This window comes from Dichotomopilus funicola (assembly GCF_033296635.1).
Source record: "Dichotomopilus funicola strain CBS 141.50 unplaced genomic scaffold C8A04scaffold_9, whole genome shotgun sequence".
NCBI classification, from domain to species: domain Eukaryota; kingdom Fungi; phylum Ascomycota; class Sordariomycetes; order Sordariales; family Chaetomiaceae; genus Dichotomopilus; species Dichotomopilus funicola.
In genome coordinates, this window is record NW_026944030.1 from 451,836 (window position 1) to 470,744 (window position 18,909).

Consider the following 18,909-nt stretch of genomic DNA (forward strand, 5'->3'; position numbering starts at 1 on the left):
GCAGATGTATTTGTTCAGAAAAGAATTGAGCAGGTGTGTGTGGCAAGATGGGTGAAAAAGGCGGACTGGTGAAAGGGCAAGTGGCCACCAGAAACCGAATGGAATGATAATAGAACGAATAGACCCTAGAGGTGAGAGAGAAACTGGCTAGAAGAAGAGATGTGGTAAAGGGAAGAAAACTACTCAGGACGGGGTGCTCAGCAAGGAATGGGGGAAATTGCTGGGCAGAAACAGCTTCGAATAAAACTGCAATGGAAGAAATACTGTCTCGTCGTTTCCCTAACCTTTGGAAAGGCTAATCTATGCAGCCGGAAAAGAAGGTTGTGTTGAGAACGAGGTTGAATTCATGGAGAGTCTCTGGCTTTAAAAGGTTGAGTTCTACTAGGGAACTGATATGTCTTGAAATTGGATTCAAAGTCAGATACCAGAGCTACTTACTTCACCCACTCGTTGATTCCGAAAAGAGAACAACAAGCAACTGGCTAGAAACCATCTCGCTCCTACGCAGTAACTTTTCGAAAATCCTCACCCCAGCAAACTCAAGTCAAGACCAAAAGCAACTCTTAAATCAGGTTCCCATCACATGAACCCCAAAAAGACCTCTTCTACCTAATAGCCTTAGCAGCCTTCACAAACTCCCCGATCCTCTCCAAACTCTGCCTCCCCTCCACCTCCACCCCACTACTAACATCAACCCCGACCACCCTCCCCCCCAGTTCCCCCAACCCCTTAACCGCCTCCGCCACATTCCCCGGCTCCAACCCCCCAGCCAACAAAACCCTCAACTCCCCATCCCCCTCCAACGTCTTCTTCACAGCCTCCGCATCAAGCGTCTTCCCCGACCCAGCGCCCGAATCCAACAGCGGCAGGGCGTGTAATCCACGCACGCCGAGACCGGTTTGGCCCGGTTTGAATTTGCGGATTACCGGGACGGGGATGAGGGAGGCCCATTCGAGGGGTTCGGAGCCGTGGAGTTGGATGAGGTCGAGGTTGTAGAGGCGTTGTTTTTCTAGGACGTCGGAGAGGGGTTGGTTCATGAAGACGCCTACTAGGAGGGGGGTGCGGTGGCGGAGGGTGGTGGTGGTGAGGGTGAAGAAGTCGGTTGCTGTTTGGGGGATTTGGAAATCCGTGGTGGTGTCGGGGGTGGGTGTGGTGGTCTGACGGGCGGCGTGCACGGCTTCGGAGATGGCGAGGGCGGTTTCGTGGGATACGCACCGTTTTGTTCCGGGGACGAGGATCATGCCGACGAGGTCGGCGCCGGCTTGGATGGCTGCGGTGGCGGCTTCGGCGCTGCGGGTGCCGCAGATCTTGACGAGGAGGGGGTTGTTTTGGTTCGAGGTGGGTGCGGGTGCGTCTGGGCCGGCGCAGAGTTCCCGGATGAACTTGGATGCGTCGGGGGCACGCATGATGGCTTCACCCACTAGAACTCCGTTGACGCCGTCGCGCTTGCAGTCGAGCACGTCCTGGTGGGAGTTGATGCCGCTGAGGGCGAGCAGGAACGTGTCCTTGGGCACCATGCTGCGCAACCGGCCGGTGGTGCCGAGGTCGACCTCAAAGTTCTCCAGATTGCGGTTGTTGACGCCGATGACCTTGGCGCCGAGCTGGATGGCGACGGCCATCTCGTCCGCGTTCTGCACTTCCACCAGCGGCTCCATGTCTAGGGACAGCGAGTACTGGTACAGCCGCGTGAGCACGTCGGGGGCGAGCATCTTGACGATCAGGAGCACGGTGTCGGCGCCGGCGAGTCGCGCCTCGAGGATCTGGTACTCCTCAAAGATAAACTCCTTGCGCAGCACGGCCGGACGATTGGGCATGCCGGCGAGTACCTGGCGCACGGCCCGCAGGTCCTCGATGCTACCCTTGAACCACTCGGGCTCGGTCAGCACCGAGATGACGCTGGCGCCGGCCAGGGCGTACTTGCGGGCCTGGGTGGGCGCGTCAATGTCGAGGGCGAAGATGCCCTTGGAGGGTGACCCCCGCTTGATCTCGGCGGCCAGGGCCACGTCGAAGGGGGAGTTGCGCAGGCGGTCGATGAGCGAGATCTGCGGCGGCGCGAGGTTCAGATCGTAGGCCGCTTGCAGGTCGGACGGGCGCTGCGAGGGGATTTCTTTCTGGGCGGCCACGGCGGCTCTTCGGTGGGCGTAGATTTTTTGGAGAATGTTGTTGCTGCCGCCGGTCTTGGTGTGCTCAGGCAGGCTCGAAGTCGGGGTAGCGGCCCCTTTCGCCTTGTCGTCGTGATCGGCTGCAGCAGCTGTTTGTTGTTGCAGCCGTTCGTTCTCAGCCCAGGTCCCTCCTTGCAGACGCAAGAAGTTCCGCAGCATGCCACGGCCATCGGCAGACAGGATGCTCTCGGGGTGGAACTGCACGCCCTCGATGGTGTACTCCTTGTGGCGCACGCCCATAATGACGCCCTTGGAGCCGTCCTCGTTGGCAATCCACGAGGTGACCTCGAGACAGCCGGGGAGGGTGACGTGGGTGCCGGCCAGCGAGTGGTAGCGGGTGACGGGCAGGCCCTGGTTCAGGCCGGCGTAGACGCCCTTGGCATCGTGGCTCAGGGGCGAGGTCTTGCCGTGTAAAATCTCGCCGGCGAAGCTCACCTCCCCGCCGTAGACGTCGAAGATGCATTGTCTAGTTCATCCAGTCAGTCTCTATTTACGGTCTAGAATTTCTCACATCATGCTCTAGGGAGAAAAAGGAAAAGGGAACTGACTGCCCCATGCACACCCCAAAGATGGGGATCTTGCCGGCAAAGTGCTTGATGGCATCGCGGCTGACCCCCGAGTCGGTGCCCGGGTGCCCTGGCCCGGGGCTGATGACCAGCTGGGTCGGCTTCTTGGCGATCAGCTCATCGAGCGAGATCTTGTCGTTGCGGAACACAGTCACATTGGCGCCCTCCAATACGAGGTACTGGTAGACGTTCCAGGTGAAGGAGTCGTAGTTGTCGATCAGCACAAGATTGGTGGCCGTTGGGACAAGGGGCGAGGGGTCAGGGTGGTGGGGGGAATGGTCGATGATGTCTGGTGTGGCCGGCATGGTTGTGTTGTGTTGTAGGCTGTGGTGAATATCGCAGTGTGTGATGACCGAGTTCGGAGGGTTGGAGGGCGGGCAGAGCCCAATGAATTCGAGGCGATGATTGCAAGGTATTTTTTCCCGTGGTGTGGTGTAGATCCGTTGTCAAGCTTAGCAAGGGACTAAGTAAAAGTAAAAATAAAAAAGTGAGGATCTAGTGTAATGAAGCAGAAGGGGTGAGTCACGGAGTTAATTGAGTTCCCAGAACAGTTTAAAAAGTCGGACACTGAGTTGCCGCGTCTTATGCCTGCCACGCTAACAAGGTGCTCGGCGGGCAAATTGTCGAGGGACTCAGAGATAGGGAAGCAAAAGTATTGGCAAATTTAGGTAAGGTGGGTATGCAAGTTTTATGTCAGCTCGGGCTCAAGTACATTTCACGATGGATCACAGACTGCTTCGAGTCGAGTTCAGCGCAGGGCAACTCGCCGATGGAGGGGTTCTAAAAGTCAGCGGGGTGTAAATCCACATGGCACGGCCCGGCGCAGCTGGAAGGTCAGCACCAACATGCGCCGGAGCGGCGCCGGAGGGTTGAGTGGGGCCTTAATTACTGTGTTGACGCAGGGCCCGCAGGGGTCAGTTCTGCAAGCTCTTATCGATAAACAATGCTTGTCGAGATCTCCAAAGCGTCCCTCCATGCTTGGCAGCCGCCGAGTGGAGCTGTCCCGGGCCGTTAGGCTGAAAAAGTGGAAGCCGCGTCGCAGACCGCGTCGAGCAGTGCTGCAGTTGATAGCTCCCATACAAAGTAAATTTGTACTTTCCAAACAGCGCTGTTTGCATTTTGCAACCTCCCATTTTTGAATGGGACGGAGAGTTTCCGCTTCCCAGGTCAATACTATCTTCGATTTGATCGATCTCCGCGTCGACCTCGAAAATACCCACAGCATTGCGTCCGATCCGTCTTGACGAACCGCGACGCCGACTTCTTCCACTAGACGACTCGCCCATTCTGTCGTACACTCCCTCAGCGACCTCCAATCTGCGGCGTTGCGGCACTCTCCCCCCGCTACCCCTCGTCGGCGCACCGGGTCGGCCCCGGATGGACATCCCCGCCGCCAATGGCCACCCTGACCGATAGAACCTACTTACCGCCGCTCGAGGAGTGCCTGAGCGGCGGCCGACTCGTCCTGTGCGTCTGTTCCCGGTGCTATCTCGATTCGTTCCAGTCGAGTCTTTCATTTGAGCCCTCCCAATATTCCCAATATTGAGTCTAAGGTTGTCCCTGCTAACAAGATGATCACGTAGCTCGTGGAGACTCATCGCTATCGCTCTCGAGAGCCAGGCGTGCGACCAACTCAACAGCGCTGCCCTATCCGCCTTTCTCCGAGATGGCTACGTCCACCAGCTCCTCCGAGAGCCATCCACCACGTTTTCACCACCAACAAACCAAACCAAGCTCGACTTCGAGACCAAGACGGGCGCCATCAACGTCGTGCCGTCGCCCGCCGACCCCTACAGCCTCGACACCTTTAAGGATGATGCACGGTGGCTGAGCAAGCATGCCGACATCAACGAGGTCGCGGCCCTGCGTGTCGTGCTGATCGAGTACCAGTCGCGCGCGCGCAACCACCTCACAGGTCCGCTTTCTGCCCAGGATGTGGCCAACATCCAGGAGGCCGCCGGCGTGGGAGACGGGCAGACCTCGGCCGTCATGGCGCTGCTCGACACCACCGCTACTGCTGCTGCCGACGCCGAGTCCCTCTGGGCTGATTTTGAAAGTGACCACGCCCGCCGCGGTCGCCTGCTGGACACGTACCTCTCCGAGCGCCGGTTTTTCGTCGCTGCGGTCGACTCCCTGCTCGCTCTGCTGCTGCACTCGGGGGCAGGCTCTGATCTCGACGGCTTACGCGACGGGATTCTGCTCGACGCTTTCGGATTTGACGAGCAGGCTACCGACGTCTCGGCGCGGCTCAACGCCCTCGCTCCTACGTACATGGGCGTTCTGCAAGACTGCTGCGTGCGCGCCCAGAGCGGGCCGAAATCCTCCTCGTGCCAGGCCCCCCAGATGGCGACGGAGGAATTCGCAGCGGATTGGGTTAGGACGGCGCTTAGCGAAGCTATCCACGCGGCCTCGGTGGTATTCCAGATCCTCGACCTCAAGTCGTCCCAGTTCGCGCCGCCGGAACTCGTGACCAAGTGGTTCGCGTTGATGGACCTTTGCGAGTTCTTGACGCCGATTGGGGGTGACCACCCGCTACTCACTGAGCTACTGCCGCCGCTTCATAGCCTTGTCTCGGCTATTTCGTTGAAGCTTCTCAACATCGACCGGTCGCTTTTGTACCTCGACCAGGACGTCGACCTACTAGAAGACGAGGACCCGTACCTAGCTTCATCCGACGCCCTCACACAGATCCACACCACCATCACGGCGGCCGCGGGCGCGGACCTGATGACCGCCATGCCAGTCGTCTTCGCCTGGTCGCTCATCCTCCATCAAATGCACGTCGGGTATCAGGAGCGGGCCGAGCGCCGGGATCTACTGCAGAACCAGCGGGCGCAGGCCGGGTTCGAGCTGGAGTACGAGCCGTCGGGTAGGCAGCGACGGAATTCGGCGGGCAGCATCGTATCCATCGAGGCGTCCTCGTACGACGTGTTTCTGGCGTCGCAGCAGCTGGAGCGCAACATCGAGCCGGCCGAGAATATGGCCCGAGTCGCGACCGCGGGAGGGCGTGTGTTTGACCTGATGTCTGAGATGGCTGTCTGTCTCGGCTCGAGTCAGGCCGCGGCGTTCCGCCCAGTACTGGGAGCCCGCGCGCGTCTGGTATTCCAGGACCTGCTTAAGCGCAGCTTCCACTACGTGGGCTACCAGTCGGAACCGGTCTCGTGTCTGATCTCTGTTCTCTCGGGAGGAAGCCAATACTGGGACATCGCTACGGCTACGGCTACTGCTACTGTCAGGGCCAGCCTGGAGATTTACACCCGCATGCTCAGCGACGACACACTTAACAGCCAGTACACGGCACAGGCCCGCAACCGGTTTCCCTACGAGTTCCTCCCGTTCGCTTCGCTGTGCCGCATTTTGGCGGGAGCGTTAACATCCGACCGCGAAACCTCGGACGTGATCACCTCGCTGCTGACCCGGACGCCTAGTCTCACGGTGCAGTGGGACACCCGCTGGGACCGGTCGTACGAGCTGGTGTTTGAGGAGGAAAACACAAATTCGTTCCGGCTGATCCGGGACATCGACCTCTTTGCCGATGCCACAGCCAACTCGACGGCAGCGGAATACCGGAGGACCTCGGCCGATGAGCGGTGCACGATCCCGAGCGGGACGTACGGCCGGTTTGTGACGGATGTTGGGCGGGTGGCCAAGCTCGATTTCGAGCACTCGGCACTCGCTGTGCTGGGGAAACGGATTGAGGCTAGCTTAGGCGAGCGGGCGCATGGTCAACATCATCGTGGAAATGGGGGGCTGGGGCCGCTGGGTATTGAGGAGCTCGCTGAGGGGGTTGCGCTGCTGGCGACGGTGCTGCGTGCGGCGTACATTCAAGGTTCATCCGACTCGTCTTCGACTTCGGCCTCGGGTTCCTCTTCCCCTCCCCGGACATCAGCAGCCTCCGACAGGGCCTTGAGCATCCTCGACGAAGCCAGCCGGCTACTTCCCCGAGGCAAAGACATCCTCGGCACCATCGCCGACACCGTGGACGGGCTCGCAGAGCAGGACGTGGCCGAGCTCGACGGCCCTAGCATCGCGGCGCTATCGTCGTGTCTGCAGTTCCTGCACGCCGCACTGCCCGTGTGTCCCGGGCGAGTGTGGGCGTACATGGCGCGGTGCGCGCTGGTCAACCGTGATACGCGGACGGGTCGGCTGGTGCGTATTACCGCGCAGCTGGATCTGTTTGCGGAACGGTATGATCTGTTGGTGTCGGCCGCGCAGTTGTTTTCGGCGCTGGTGGAGAGTGCCATGACGAGTGCGGTGCAAAGGCGGACTTTGGGGAGTACTGCCAATGGCAAGGGATCGACAACAACAAAAGGGGCAGCAGCTGGAACAGTAGCGGTAGTTGACAGGTCAGAAAAGAACCCGTGGCTCGGAGCATCAGATAAGATGATCTCGCGCGTGGCGCTCTCAGTCGCCGAGGCGTGTCTCGACATCTTCGAGAGCTCAGCCACCTGGCGGCTGCCGTCCGAGGCCGATCGCAGCGCGCTGATCCGCGATATCGTGGGGGTCATGGACAAGCTGGTGTCGTATACCTACGGCGTGGGCGCGGACAACACCAACGATGATGAGGCAAAGACCAAGAGTTTGGCCGCACCGCTCGTGCAGGCGACTGGGCTGGTGGTGGACAGTTTCCTCGCGACGTCGTCTAGCTCTGGCGCGTTACGGTTCCAGCCGCTGTTGGCGACGTTTTTGGCGGCTTTTCAACTGCCCGACTCGACGACGTTGTACCAGCGACGGGCGCGTGTGGTTTCGGAGCGGCTGACGACTGTGCTCGGGTTTGTGACGACGCTTTTGCGCGTCGCTGGGGCCGACAAAACCAAGACAGCTTCGGTAGCTGTCCTCCAAGCGCAACTCTTCCAGTCGGCCTCGGTCATCGCCCGCCTGCCCGCTGTGCGCCACGCCTTCCGATCACCGGCGCTCTCACTGCTCAGCGCGCTGGTGGAAAGCGCCGGACGCAGCCCCGGCGAGCCACCATCGCTGCTGGGCTACCTGGGCCCGCCGGTATCGCGGTCCTTTTTACAGATCGCTGCCGCGCTCGACAAGCCGTTTGACCGCACGCCAGAAGCGGCGCATACCTGGCGGTTCTTCTCAACGATCCTGCGGAACCGCCAGCCGTGGATGGCCAACTGCTTGCTGACGGGCAAGACGCCGAGGGAAGCGCTGGGGTCGACCAACGGGAACGAATTGAAGTCAGCCAAGATCTCGCAGCTCTCAGCGGGTTCCTCGGTGCTTGCCACGGCCCTCGACAAGCTCCGCGTACTACGCCAGCTGCCGAGCCAAGAGAGCCTGGCCGTGCTGGACTTCTTCACGTCCGCGCAGAATTACTGGCCGTGGACCATCTTCGCGACACAGCAGGACACCGCCTTCCTCCAGGAACTGCGGGCGTACGTGCGCGATCTCAAGGCTCCATCTGTCGTTTCCAAGGCGGGCGCCAAAGCCGCCGAGGACGCCTGCTACCAGGCCCGCATCGCGGCGTATATCGCCGAGACGTTCGCCATGCAGCTGTATCATCTCCGACAGATGCGCCAGGCGCAGAGTTTTGCCGTCGACGTCGTCAACGATCTGGACTATTTCCTGCGTGACGCTGTGGCTGTGGCGGATTACAATGCTTCGCTACATGCGAATTTGGCGCGGAACTTTGCAAATCGATACCCCGGGTGTTCGGTGGATGGGTTTCGCCGGACGCTGTTGTTGGCGCCGAGGCCGCTGGGGCCGGGGTATTATTATGCGCTGGATGTTGCGGAGGCTGCGCTGCGGCATGATGCTGCGTGGGTTGGGGGGGCTAGGGGGGAGGGGTTTAGGAGGGAGATGGAGACGGCGAATGTGAATTTGTCGTTGGTTGAGGCTGAGGTGGTGGGTTCTCTTCTCTCTTCGCTTTTCTTACTATCACTTGCTACGACGAGCAGTTGCTAACATATAAACAGTCCCTCTTCCACGCGTGGGAGTACCTCCTCCTCGAGCTCAGCGCCTGCTTGCTGCCCAAACACCAGGCCGTAGCCCGGCAGATGCTGCAGGTGGCCGGCCAGTGCCTCGAGGCCAACCAGCGCCCGCAGCCCCCCGAGCATGTCTTTGTGGTCCTGGCTGGTTCTCGCGCTAACCTCGCTCTGACCCTGCTGCGTCGCCTGGCCGACTGCTCGTTGCTGCTGCCCCAGGACATGGGCCATCTGCTGTCGCTTGTCACGGCCGCGATTCACAGTGTTGAGAACCCGTGGGGTGAGGGGCAGATTGGGTATTTTAGGACGCTGTTGAAGATGTTGTTTGTGGTGTTGCGGGGGGCTAAGAATTCTCCGAGTTCTACGGGTAATACGAACGGTAGCAGCACCGGCACGAACCCCAGCACGCCTAAGTCCGGCGAAAGCCCCGTCGCCGTCTCCCAGCTAGTCCTCGCCACCCTCGACCGCGTCGTCGCCCGCTCCTTCCGGGACCTCGCCGCCCTGGTCCACGAACCCTCGGCGCCTACGACACCAGAAGACCTGGCCCTCGTCACCGCCATCCTCCAAGCCTGCCTCAGCGTCCCCGGCATCGAGCAATGCCACGTGCAGATCCTCAACATCATGGCCTCCCACGACATCCTACACGTCGCCACCTCGCTCTTCTCCTGGTCCGACCGCCTCGCCGATTCCGTCCCCGGCCACCACGGCGACCCCGTCTACGGCGAGCTCGCCGTGCTCTTACTCCGCGAACTATCCGCCCTGCCTGCCTTGGCTGAACAACTCGCCTGCGATGGTTTACTCGGACACCTCACCTCGGCTAACATCGCCGGATACCTCCGCCGCGCCCACGTCGACCCCCTAACCGACAACCCCGGCGCCGCGCGCTGCTACGCCATCTGGGCTAAAGGCTTCCTCCCTTTACTCCTCAACCTCCTCGACGCGCTTGGTCCAACCATCGCCCCCGAAGTCGCCTTCGTCCTCAACCAGTTTCCCAACCTCCTCCGTTCCTCAGCCGACCGCCTCGAGGCCCCCGGTCTCAGCCGGACTTCTACAAATAACAACGCCCATTTCCTGACACTGATCGGCGTCTCCGAAGTGCACTCCCTAGCTTTACTCACCGGTGTGTTGGGCGCGTTGAGAGCGGCGAATACGAGGGATATACCCGAGGTGGTGTGGGATGGGGGGTTTGTGTTGGAGAGTGTGGAGTTTTGGTTGGCGAGTCGGAAGGTGTTACGGGAGAGGTTGTTGCCGTTGGGGGCGAGGGAGATGGAGTGGCGGGGGGCGGGGCCGATGGGGGGTGTTGGGGCTGCTGGAGGGAGTGAGACGAGGTTGGAGGAGAAGGTTGTTGGGTTGTTGGAGGGGATTCGGGATGTTTTGGTTGAGGGGAGGGAGTGAACTTGTTGACTTAGTTGGGTGGGTAGATGAGTTGTGGTTATTGGGGATGAGGGGCCATTGTGTTGATTAATGTCATGGGCTGATGACGGTTTGTTTGTATTGAGGGAAGAGGTGTCAATATCATGTCTTTTTTACTTCGATTCCACTTCGACGTCCATTCCACTTCCACTCATGTCTGCTTCCACGTCCGATTGCACTTCCACTACACGTCCCTTTCCCACGTCCAGAAATGCAATCAAGCGCAATCGCACAGTTGTTTGGTGTGCGCCATGCGTTCGTCGTATCATATCTCATACCGTATCGTACATGGCCCTGGATCTCGGGCCGCTTCTCCGCTAGGTCATCCGTTCTTTTGTTCCTCCTGCCTCTGTATTCCATATCCTTTGTCCCAAGCTCATACACATCCCCCAAACTAAACCCCACCTCATCTATTTTACCCCCCACTCCCCCTCAATCATTTCGACCCCCCCCTCCCCCTATTCGTTTTGACCCCCCCTTCTTCATTCCACCTCTTCCTTATCCACTTCGTCCCAACTCCCCAGATGTAAAGTAATCCCGATTACCTCTTCCCCTGCATCTCCGCGGTAACAGACGCGTTAATCTCGGCAAACCGCTCCGACAACCGGTTCTGCGTCGCCATCGACTTGCTGACACACCGTGTCAGGCACCCGGACTCGCGGCTGGAAATCGCTTTGGACGTGAAATCATCCACGCAGGCGGTGAAACAGGTGTCTACTAGGTTGCCGAAGACCTACTCATTTCTCTCTTGTTAGTGTAGTCCGTGGGGGAGGGTTGAGAAAGGGAGAGAGGGGGGTAAATGGGGGGAAAGGATGGAGGGGGGGGGGGAGAAGGACGCACGTTCATAAACTCCTTGACCTGGCGCTTTTGGAGGCGGGCCTCGAGCTCACGTTGCTCGGCGGCGGTTAGGCTGAGGGTCGTTTGTTAGTTCGGTATTGTGGTGAGGGTAGGGGTAGTGAGGTGAAAGTACCCTTGATCCATTGTGTGGGTGGTTGTGGAGGGAGAATTTGAGGGTGTTGACGAAAAAAATTCGATCGATGGCTCGGCTGTGGTAGACTTGGTGGTGATGACAGCGGTGGTGGTGATAGCTTGCTTGCTTGGTTTGCCTTATCGTGATAACAAAACTTCGCTGGCTTGGCGGGTCATGTGCTTTGGCTCGTGATTTTTGGAGAGACTAAAATGCCAAGGCTGCCAAGGCTTCTACCAAGTTTGGAAGGTCTGGTACGGAGGCTTGGTAGGTGAACTGGCTCAAATCCCTCATCGCCCCACCACACTCGCGTTAAATTCATTTTTCGCACGAACCGAATTGCATTTGGCGCACATTTCTCAAACCGAATGTATCGATACTCGGCCAGTAGGCCGAAACAACATCGCATAACTAACCCTAACCCTAAAATAAATATAATTAAATGATAATTTGAAATCTCCTATAAAAAGGGAGATTTTTAAACTAACCGAAATCCTACCCTAACGCTAACCCTAACCCTACTTTAAAAACTAGGGAGGTAGGCTACCTCGATGGTTGGCTCAAAAAAACTCGGCCCCGCTATAAAAAGTGGGCTTGCACGTGACTGGCTCGGTGGTAGCACTGGTGGTCCAAAGTCGGCCCGCTCTAAAAAATCGGATTTGAAGAACTTGAATAAATGGAGGTTTTTAACAAGGTCGTTAAAAAAAGGTATTGAATCTTCTTTTCAAAGAGGATTTCAAATGACCGTTTGGTTAAAATTAGGGTTGGGGTTAGTTGTTTGATACTTTTTAGGCCTCCCGATGTAATTTGCAGTGGTGGTGGAGAGTAGAGATACAATCGGCTTGGAACATATTTGCGAAAGATGCATTGCACGTGAGTTGTGGTGGGGCGATAAGGGATTTGAGCCAGTTCACCTACCAAGCCTCCGTAGTCTGGGCTTGGCGGCCTGTGTTTGCCAAGCACGGAGGTCGTTGTCCGTTGGATTTCCTCTTTTGGAACCTCGACCTCATCACACTGGGTGACAGGTTCAGCTCATTTTTTGCGGGGGGAGGGGACTGTGGGAGGAAATAGTATCGAATATTGTTTGATGAGAATTTACGGTGTTGAACGCCCAGAAGACGTTTAACTCTTTGCTTTCCTGGTATTTACGGTATCGTGCATACATACCGACATTCGTCAAGCAAACCATTCCGCACCTCCTTGCCGGGGCGATGTAACCTCCCCCAGATCTTGGATGAAAGCATGCCGGCTAAATTCAAGGAACCAGGAAGCCGCAATGGCGCGACACATATCCTGGATGCCCCAAGTCGACATTCAGAATGAGGTTTTGTCGATTTCACTCACTCATCGAAAGAGGCGCACGCCAGGAACAAGACCCAGGGAATAGTAAACACGGCAGTTGACGACGACAACCGACGGACTCGAAACCAGCAGTCGGCGCGGGCCGCGTGGGTACCGGAGCATCACACATCCAACCCTGATCGCGATGGATTCAAGAAAGCACGAGGCGGACGAGGAGGAACAGACGTTTCTCCCCAAGGCCATCAACAACGATCATGAGGGGCTTGGGGATCACCGCCCCCGGACACGAGGCGTGGTGTGGTACTTGCGGTTGTTGCTAGAAATTGCCATGGCCGCCACCATCGTGTATCTCCTCGTCGCGAAACCTCTCATTGCGAGCCGGCCTACCCTCCGGCGCACGCCCGTGCCTCAGTGTTAGTGAACGCCCCGGCCGTGGTTCTTCGATTTCTCCGGTCCCTGGTTATCCACCGATACCTTGAGAGCGCTGCTAACCCGCTCTCCAGTCGAGCGAAAGATCTACACATTCCAAGACAACCCCCGATATGTCCGGGGAGATATGTGGTTCAACGAAACGTTAACTCTCCAGACCCTCCATAACTGGATCGAGCTGAGCGCAGGTATGTGCCACCTGAGACATGAGACATGAGACATGAGATGTACGGTGGCCGTGGGGGTTCAAAAGCAACTCCCAGAGCGGCAGGCAAATTAGACAAACAAGCTTGACCGAGCGAGCAAAAACCAAACACGCAAGTTGCTGACAACCCCGCCCCTCCCCAGACAGCCGAGGCTACGTCGTCGTCGCCGACGCCGACCGCTACGACCTCCCCGAGCCATACACAGTCGCGCTGGACCGGCACAACGACGGACCAGGCTACATGATGACCGTCTTTCACCAGCTGCACTGCCTGTCCTACATCGCGGAGCACTACCAGCAAGGATACGGCGGAGTCGAGCTGACCGAGGAGGTCGCCCACCACACGGCGCACTGCTTCAACTACATCCGCCAGGGCATCATGTGCTCGGCTGACACCACGCTCGAGGGTCACACGGGCGCTGGGCCGGGGGAAGGGTCGGAGCATGAGTGTGTTGATTACGATGCTGTCTTGGAGTGGGCTAATTCGAACTCGGCGATGAAGTGGAGGAATGGGCTGTTGCCGTCAAATTCGATTTTGTGATGGAGGGGTGGTGGTTCTGGATTCTGTACTTCGTATTACATAGGATGCAGCGTGCTGTTGTTGGGCTGGGCGGAAGGAAGTGCGGAATATTCCGGGTGGGCATGTCCTCACAGAAACGGGGCCCTTCGGATTTGAGAGCCTAGTGTCAACACAGATCGTGAAGCGAAAGGACTTTTCTCATGATTTTTTTTCTTGCCGTTGGAAAATATGTTGGGAGGACCGAGCCTCGACCCCAGGCCTAGAACCAAAGGCTAGAACCACAAGCCCGTACTTCGTAAATCTCAGTTGAAAAGGTAGTATCGAGATCTCTGAATCCGAAAAATGCGTTGCTCTTTGTCGATTCACTCTCTTTTCTTGAACATTCCGAGGCTTGTCTCAATCTTCAAATTTCCCAGGCAAGGCCCAGAGCTGCAAAAACGTGGGGAATGCCCAGGGGTTTTAGTGGGCCATCGGTCCGGCACGCAAAAGACAGGCGGAGAATTCATCCGTCTGACGATTTATTTTGGTGCTTCACAACCCCACTAGCATGCTATTTTCGGACGCCCATCAACAACAAAAGCTCAAAAGCTAGTCCCTGAAATCTCCGCCGCCATCCGATGCTACCCCCCTTCAGCCCATCGGGTCGTCCAAACAGCGGTCTCCTTCCTTTCCCCATCACCGAGCGCCCGCAGCGTCTAGACGAGTTGTTGACCTGTTGGAGCCAACTCCGACACCATGTTTCCATTTTCGTGCGGCAAGATCACCAAGTAAGAGCGGGTGAACCCATCGCATGGTACCCACCAAGATCGGCCCCCTGACGTCTGTGTTTGGCCTGTGGCGATAGGGAAGGGGGAGGAAAGGTGGGTGAGAGCTGCGAATGCGCCGAGTTGAGCCTCGGCTTGGCGCGTTGAGCTCCGCGGGCCCGCCGTTGACAACAGACGGGACCCCTGGACATGGAGATCAGAGATGGTTGTTGACGTAGTATTCGACGAGGCAAATCTGACGAAAATAGTCGAGACGAGGGGAATTACTCTGTTCAGCACCGGTAGGTTTAATGTTAGAAATCGATGTCTTAGCCGCACGTCACGTCGATCGGGATAACTAGCCAAGAGTTGAAAGTCGACTGTGTATAAAGCATCCCCGGCCTCCTCCAAGTTCGCTACCCTTACCTCCAGTCACAACACCACAGTCAACACAACGGTCGATTCACCTAAACAACCTCTTTATCTCACCATCACCACCACCATGCAGCTCGCCGGTCTCGTCCTGGCCCTGGCCACGGCCGTCGCGGCCTACCCCATCACCGGCGACGACGTCAACTGCCGCACCGGCCCGGGCACCAGCTACAGCTCGGTCAAGACCTACCCGCGGGACACAGACGTCAAGCTCGACTGCCAGACCTACGGCGAGACCATCACCGGCAACTCGATCTGGGACAAGACTACCGACGGCTGCTACGTCTCCGACTACTACGTCAAGACCGGCTCCAACAGCATGGTCACCAAAGAATGCGCCGTCGCCGGCGGCGGCTCCGCCTACCAGGGCAACATCAACCGCACCGAGATCATCTCCCGCGGCCAGTACTGGGTCTCCCGCCACGTCCCTTACTCCATGACCAAGAACTACCCTGACCCCCAGGGCCGCAACTACCGCACCGACTGCTCCGGCTTCGTCTCCATGGCCCTGCACGCCTACGCCCCGGGCTACAATACCGTCAGCCTGCCGGATATCGCCACTTCCATCTCCTGGGACGCCCTCAAGCCCGGTGACTTTGTCGGCACCCTTGGCGCTGGCACCGGCGGTGCTGATGGTCACGTCACGCTGTTCCTGTCGTGGGCGGACTCGGCCCACTCGGCCTACAACACCCTCGAGTGCCGCGGGACTTATGGCTGTGTGCAGTACAAGCGGTCTGTTGGCTGGGGCGTGGGCAGCCACACTGCTAAGCCGTACCGCTACAAGAAGGTTGTGGAGGAGTAAATTGGGTCTTTCCTGGTAAACGGGCGAATGTCAACAGGAGGAGTAAGAAAGTGTACATAGAGCCACATCGTAGTGGCCTATTCCCTTGTATATAAGAACTCACCGCCGTAATGGTTGTATTTTCGTTCATCTTCTCGTTCTGTACATAGATATAAACAGTCAGCCTCGCGCAGGGCTTCCTCTGTCAAGGAGCTTGTACATTGCATGTGATCTCCCATTTCACAACAACTGGTATTTTCTTTCCGCTCGTTCGTTATTTTGGACATGGTTAAAAAAAATCGTTGTTGAGATACCGTGGATCCCAATGGGTCGTTCATTCCGCCCCCATTTTCCCCGTGCCCGATTACCCTGACGTCTTAACTATCAAAGCTGACTACCTATAATATTATGAGTCGAGTACATAACACAGAGAGTAACTGGAGCTAGGAGGGCCAGAAAATCTTAAATGGGATAGGGTTGATTGGGGGCCGGGGAGGAGGCTATGCGTAAAAGGGTATATGAGCTCACGTAAACTAAAGTCAATAGGTGGCCAGCATCGTCAAACCTAGCTAAGGTACGCAGCACACCACGCAACTGAACTACAAGATTCGCTCGCGGCCCAATCCGCAAGTAGTCGCATCACTTCAAGCAGACGGTACAAGCCTTCGACGGCCACAGTGCTCCCAATCACAAGGGTCCCAGCTACCTCGAATCTGTCGTCCTGGTCGAACGCAAAGGACAAGCTACCAGTACTCTGGATCAGCTGGCTGTTTTTGGGTTACGCGGAGTCACGTGAGACAGGTGCCGCGCAGCGCGCGGTTCTGACACAGGTTCCCCTCCTTCTTACAGTGTGTAACTGCCCTCACAATCTAATAGGTACCCAAACCTCCTGCAACCTTCCAAAATTCCGGGAACCTCAACTCCTTCCCCACCCACACTTCTCAACACCAGCCGTTTCGTCGAAATGGTGGATTATAGCAAATGGGTAAGTTCTCTTTTGAAAGCATCGGTATTGAAAAAGTAGCTGGTCCGACTAAACATGAACCTGTCAGGACGCGTTGGAGATCAGCGACGACTCCGATATCGAGGTCCACCCAAATGTCGACAAACGGTCCTTCATTCGGGCAAAACAGAGCCAGATACATATGGAGCGGCAGCAACGAAAACGGCAGATTCAGGCTTTAAAGCATGAGCGCATCATCAATGATACCCTGATACAACGTCTGGGCGTCCTGACAGCCACCCTACAGGCGCGGGACGCCGGCTCTATCGATAGTAAATCGAACCCAGCCGACATTGCGTTCCAGGTTGTCATGGATTTGGCGTCGACCAAACCTGCGGAAGATAATCCCCCACCACGACCAGAAGGCGTGTTCGATAGCAACTTGCCGCCTCTTCCGACTTACTCGAAGATACTCGCGACCATTCTTGATGAGGTGAATAAAACTCTAGACGAGAAGGGGACAGAGAAGGGCCAACGCCACGAAGTCTTTGTTCAGGAGCTCGGTGTGCATCTTCAGAAGATCCAAGACCTTCAGGCAGAACTCGCCAGCAACCTCGATACACTTGAGCAACAGGACTTCAACAAGATCACCAGCGAAAGCTACCACGTCGGATTCGATAGTTCGCACGTCAGTAGGACCAAACCAGGAGAGACATCCAAACAGGAGACCAAATCAGAAGAGACATCAAAACAGGAGATCAAAGTGGAGCTGCTCAACCCGAACCATGGCCTAGATGAGACCAAGTTCAAGAAGACTACCGGCACAGACAACTCCGGAGATGGCGAGCAGGAGAGTCAGCTGTCTCTAGTGGCCAAGCGTTTCGCACAGATCCCAGTCTCTGACTACCGTGCCAGTCATGACCATCTCCAGTCGTACCCAGAGCTTCTCCAGGACGGGTCGGACACTGACAGGTTGTTTATTGAAGCCTATTACATAATGCTGGATCAAAACGACGAGAAACGGGCCTGGCAGTATATACATCAAGCTGTATTGCTGCAATACTGCCATACACTCGGGCGCGACGGTGTTGCGCTGTTCTTTAAACGCATTACAACGCCGGGCCATCAGGCACGGGAGATCTTCGAGAAGGACGTCGCCGAGAGGTTTCAAAAAATCCGCTCTATGGCAAAGCGGGACTCCAAGGAGAAGGGTGTTGAGCAGATTCAGTTGTGTCCAGCAGGCGACGATAGTTCAATTCGGATCCAGGTTCCACCGGCCGAGAGCGGAGAGGACGAAAAAGGAAGAAATGCTAGGAAGATCTTTGAGCAATTCTCTCCCGAGATGAGGGCAGCGCTAGAGAGCGCATCGTTGGACGAGGTCAACAAAGTCCTGGCCGAAATGGCAGTTCCGGAAGCCGAGAAAATGGTTAGCCTTCTTGATGAGGTGAGTTCCCCCTGCTCCAAGCTTGTGCGAGGGAGACACGTCCGCTGATACTCTCTTCCCTCGGCGCTCTATAAGGCTGGTTGCCTAAGCATTGAAGAAGGGATCATCGATGCCACAACGGAAGAAGGAAAAAGGCACTTACAGGAGATGGAAAAGGCTGCTGTAGCAGATGCGGCCACTCCTGAGCCCAAGTAATATGGGGAGAGCCGTTGCGCCTGTCAAACTGCACATGTTTGTTACAGTACAGAGCTTTTTACTTGGTGCTTGCCCTCAAAATACTTTACGGTTGCGACCCTTTTTCGGATGGCGCGATGCAGTCAATTGTCCTAAACTTGACTCCTGTCCAGAAGGGGGCTGAAAATCCGTGTGGAAGCTGTTGGTTCAGGCCTCCAGCGCCCTTTGCCACTTCGTGGTCGCTCGCCCCCACCCACCACGAGCCTCGCCAACGACCAACACAGGCCTTTGCCAACGACCAACAATACCCTTTGCCAACGGCCAAAACACGCCCTTGCCAACGACCACCCGGCTTCAAACCAAATCGGCCATCACCCAAAGCGCCGAGCCACCTCCAGAGAGCGGCGGCGCGGTGTCAGTTCGCCCAAACCTGCCCAAACTGCCCAAACCTGCATACGAACGACACTGTTCACGAGCGCTTATGACCATAACTTCGGGCCAACAGAACGCACGGCCTGTTCCTACCAACGATCGCGAGAGTATTCTTGGTCATTCCGGCGGCTCAGATAAACGCCTCCCCCTTCCAGTCGGCCTAATATAGTACCTCAAACCTTGTTGCTGGCCTCCTGCGTCACAGTGCTTTCTCTACACATGACCTCGCTTCTCACCAGTGTTTCATGGACTCGGTCAACGACGGCCATGGCCGCTCCCCTCCTCCAAGCCAAACTCGGGTTGGCCTTCAATGCCAACCTGTTTCAAACTCTGAGCGGCTCCAACTCGCCTCGGTCTGCGTCCCAGTTCGGTGCCGGAAGTACGCCCCTCCTGAGGGCGTCTCTATGGTTGCCAGTCACAAGCCAGTCAGTGGGACGCGAGGATATAAGGAAGCATGCATGCCCAT

General features: G+C 57.2%; 6 protein-coding genes across 6 annotated transcripts; 4 read left to right on the forward strand and 2 right to left on the reverse strand.

The window, feature by feature from the left end:
- Nucleotides 1-605: 605 nt before the first annotated feature.
- C8A04DRAFT_9903 (indole-3-glycerol phosphate synthase-domain-containing protein) lies at nucleotides 606-3,033 on the reverse strand (the record flags this gene model as incomplete). Its single annotated transcript, XM_062785676.1, has 2 exons — nucleotides 606-2,628; nucleotides 2,711-3,033. 2 exons carry the CDS (start codon nucleotides 3,031-3,033, stop codon nucleotides 606-608), a joined length of 2,346 nt encoding a protein of 781 aa, XP_062639753.1.
- A 1,091-nt stretch (nucleotides 3,034-4,124) lies between these two features.
- C8A04DRAFT_25893 (uncharacterized protein) lies at nucleotides 4,125-10,053 on the forward strand (the record flags this gene model as incomplete). The annotated part of the gene is made up of 3 exons (XM_062779735.1): nucleotides 4,125-4,195; nucleotides 4,312-8,578; nucleotides 8,650-10,053. The coding sequence occupies 3 exons, from the start codon at nucleotides 4,125-4,127 to the stop codon at nucleotides 10,051-10,053; spliced, it is 5,742 nt and encodes a 1,913-aa protein (XP_062639754.1).
- A 559-nt stretch (nucleotides 10,054-10,612) lies between these two features.
- Nucleotides 10,613-11,052, reverse strand: C8A04DRAFT_25894 (Tim10/DDP family zinc finger-domain-containing protein; the record flags this gene model as incomplete). The annotated part of the gene is made up of 3 exons (XM_062779736.1): nucleotides 10,613-10,804; nucleotides 10,912-10,981; nucleotides 11,042-11,052. The coding sequence occupies 3 exons, from the start codon at nucleotides 11,050-11,052 to the stop codon at nucleotides 10,613-10,615; spliced, it is 273 nt and encodes a 90-aa protein (XP_062639755.1).
- Nucleotides 11,053-12,524: 1,472 nt separating this feature from the next.
- On the forward strand, nucleotides 12,525-13,515 carry C8A04DRAFT_25895 (uncharacterized protein; the record flags this gene model as incomplete). Its single annotated transcript, XM_062779737.1, has 3 exons — nucleotides 12,525-12,753; nucleotides 12,844-12,957; nucleotides 13,118-13,515. The coding sequence occupies 3 exons, from the start codon at nucleotides 12,525-12,527 to the stop codon at nucleotides 13,513-13,515; spliced, it is 741 nt and encodes a 246-aa protein (XP_062639756.1).
- A 1,224-nt stretch (nucleotides 13,516-14,739) lies between these two features.
- C8A04DRAFT_35089 (uncharacterized protein) lies at nucleotides 14,740-15,471 on the forward strand (the record flags this gene model as incomplete). Its single annotated transcript, XM_062783036.1, has 1 exon — nucleotides 14,740-15,471. One exon carries the CDS (start codon nucleotides 14,740-14,742, stop codon nucleotides 15,469-15,471), a length of 732 nt encoding a protein of 243 aa, XP_062639757.1.
- A 943-nt stretch (nucleotides 15,472-16,414) lies between these two features.
- On the forward strand, nucleotides 16,415-18,032 carry C8A04DRAFT_9900 (Cdc37 N terminal kinase binding-domain-containing protein; the record flags this gene model as incomplete). The annotated part of the gene is made up of 4 exons (XM_062785673.1): nucleotides 16,415-16,435; nucleotides 16,503-17,197; nucleotides 17,249-17,837; nucleotides 17,913-18,032. The coding sequence occupies 4 exons, from the start codon at nucleotides 16,415-16,417 to the stop codon at nucleotides 18,030-18,032; spliced, it is 1,425 nt and encodes a 474-aa protein (XP_062639758.1).
- Between the last annotated feature and the right edge of the window lie 877 nt (nucleotides 18,033-18,909).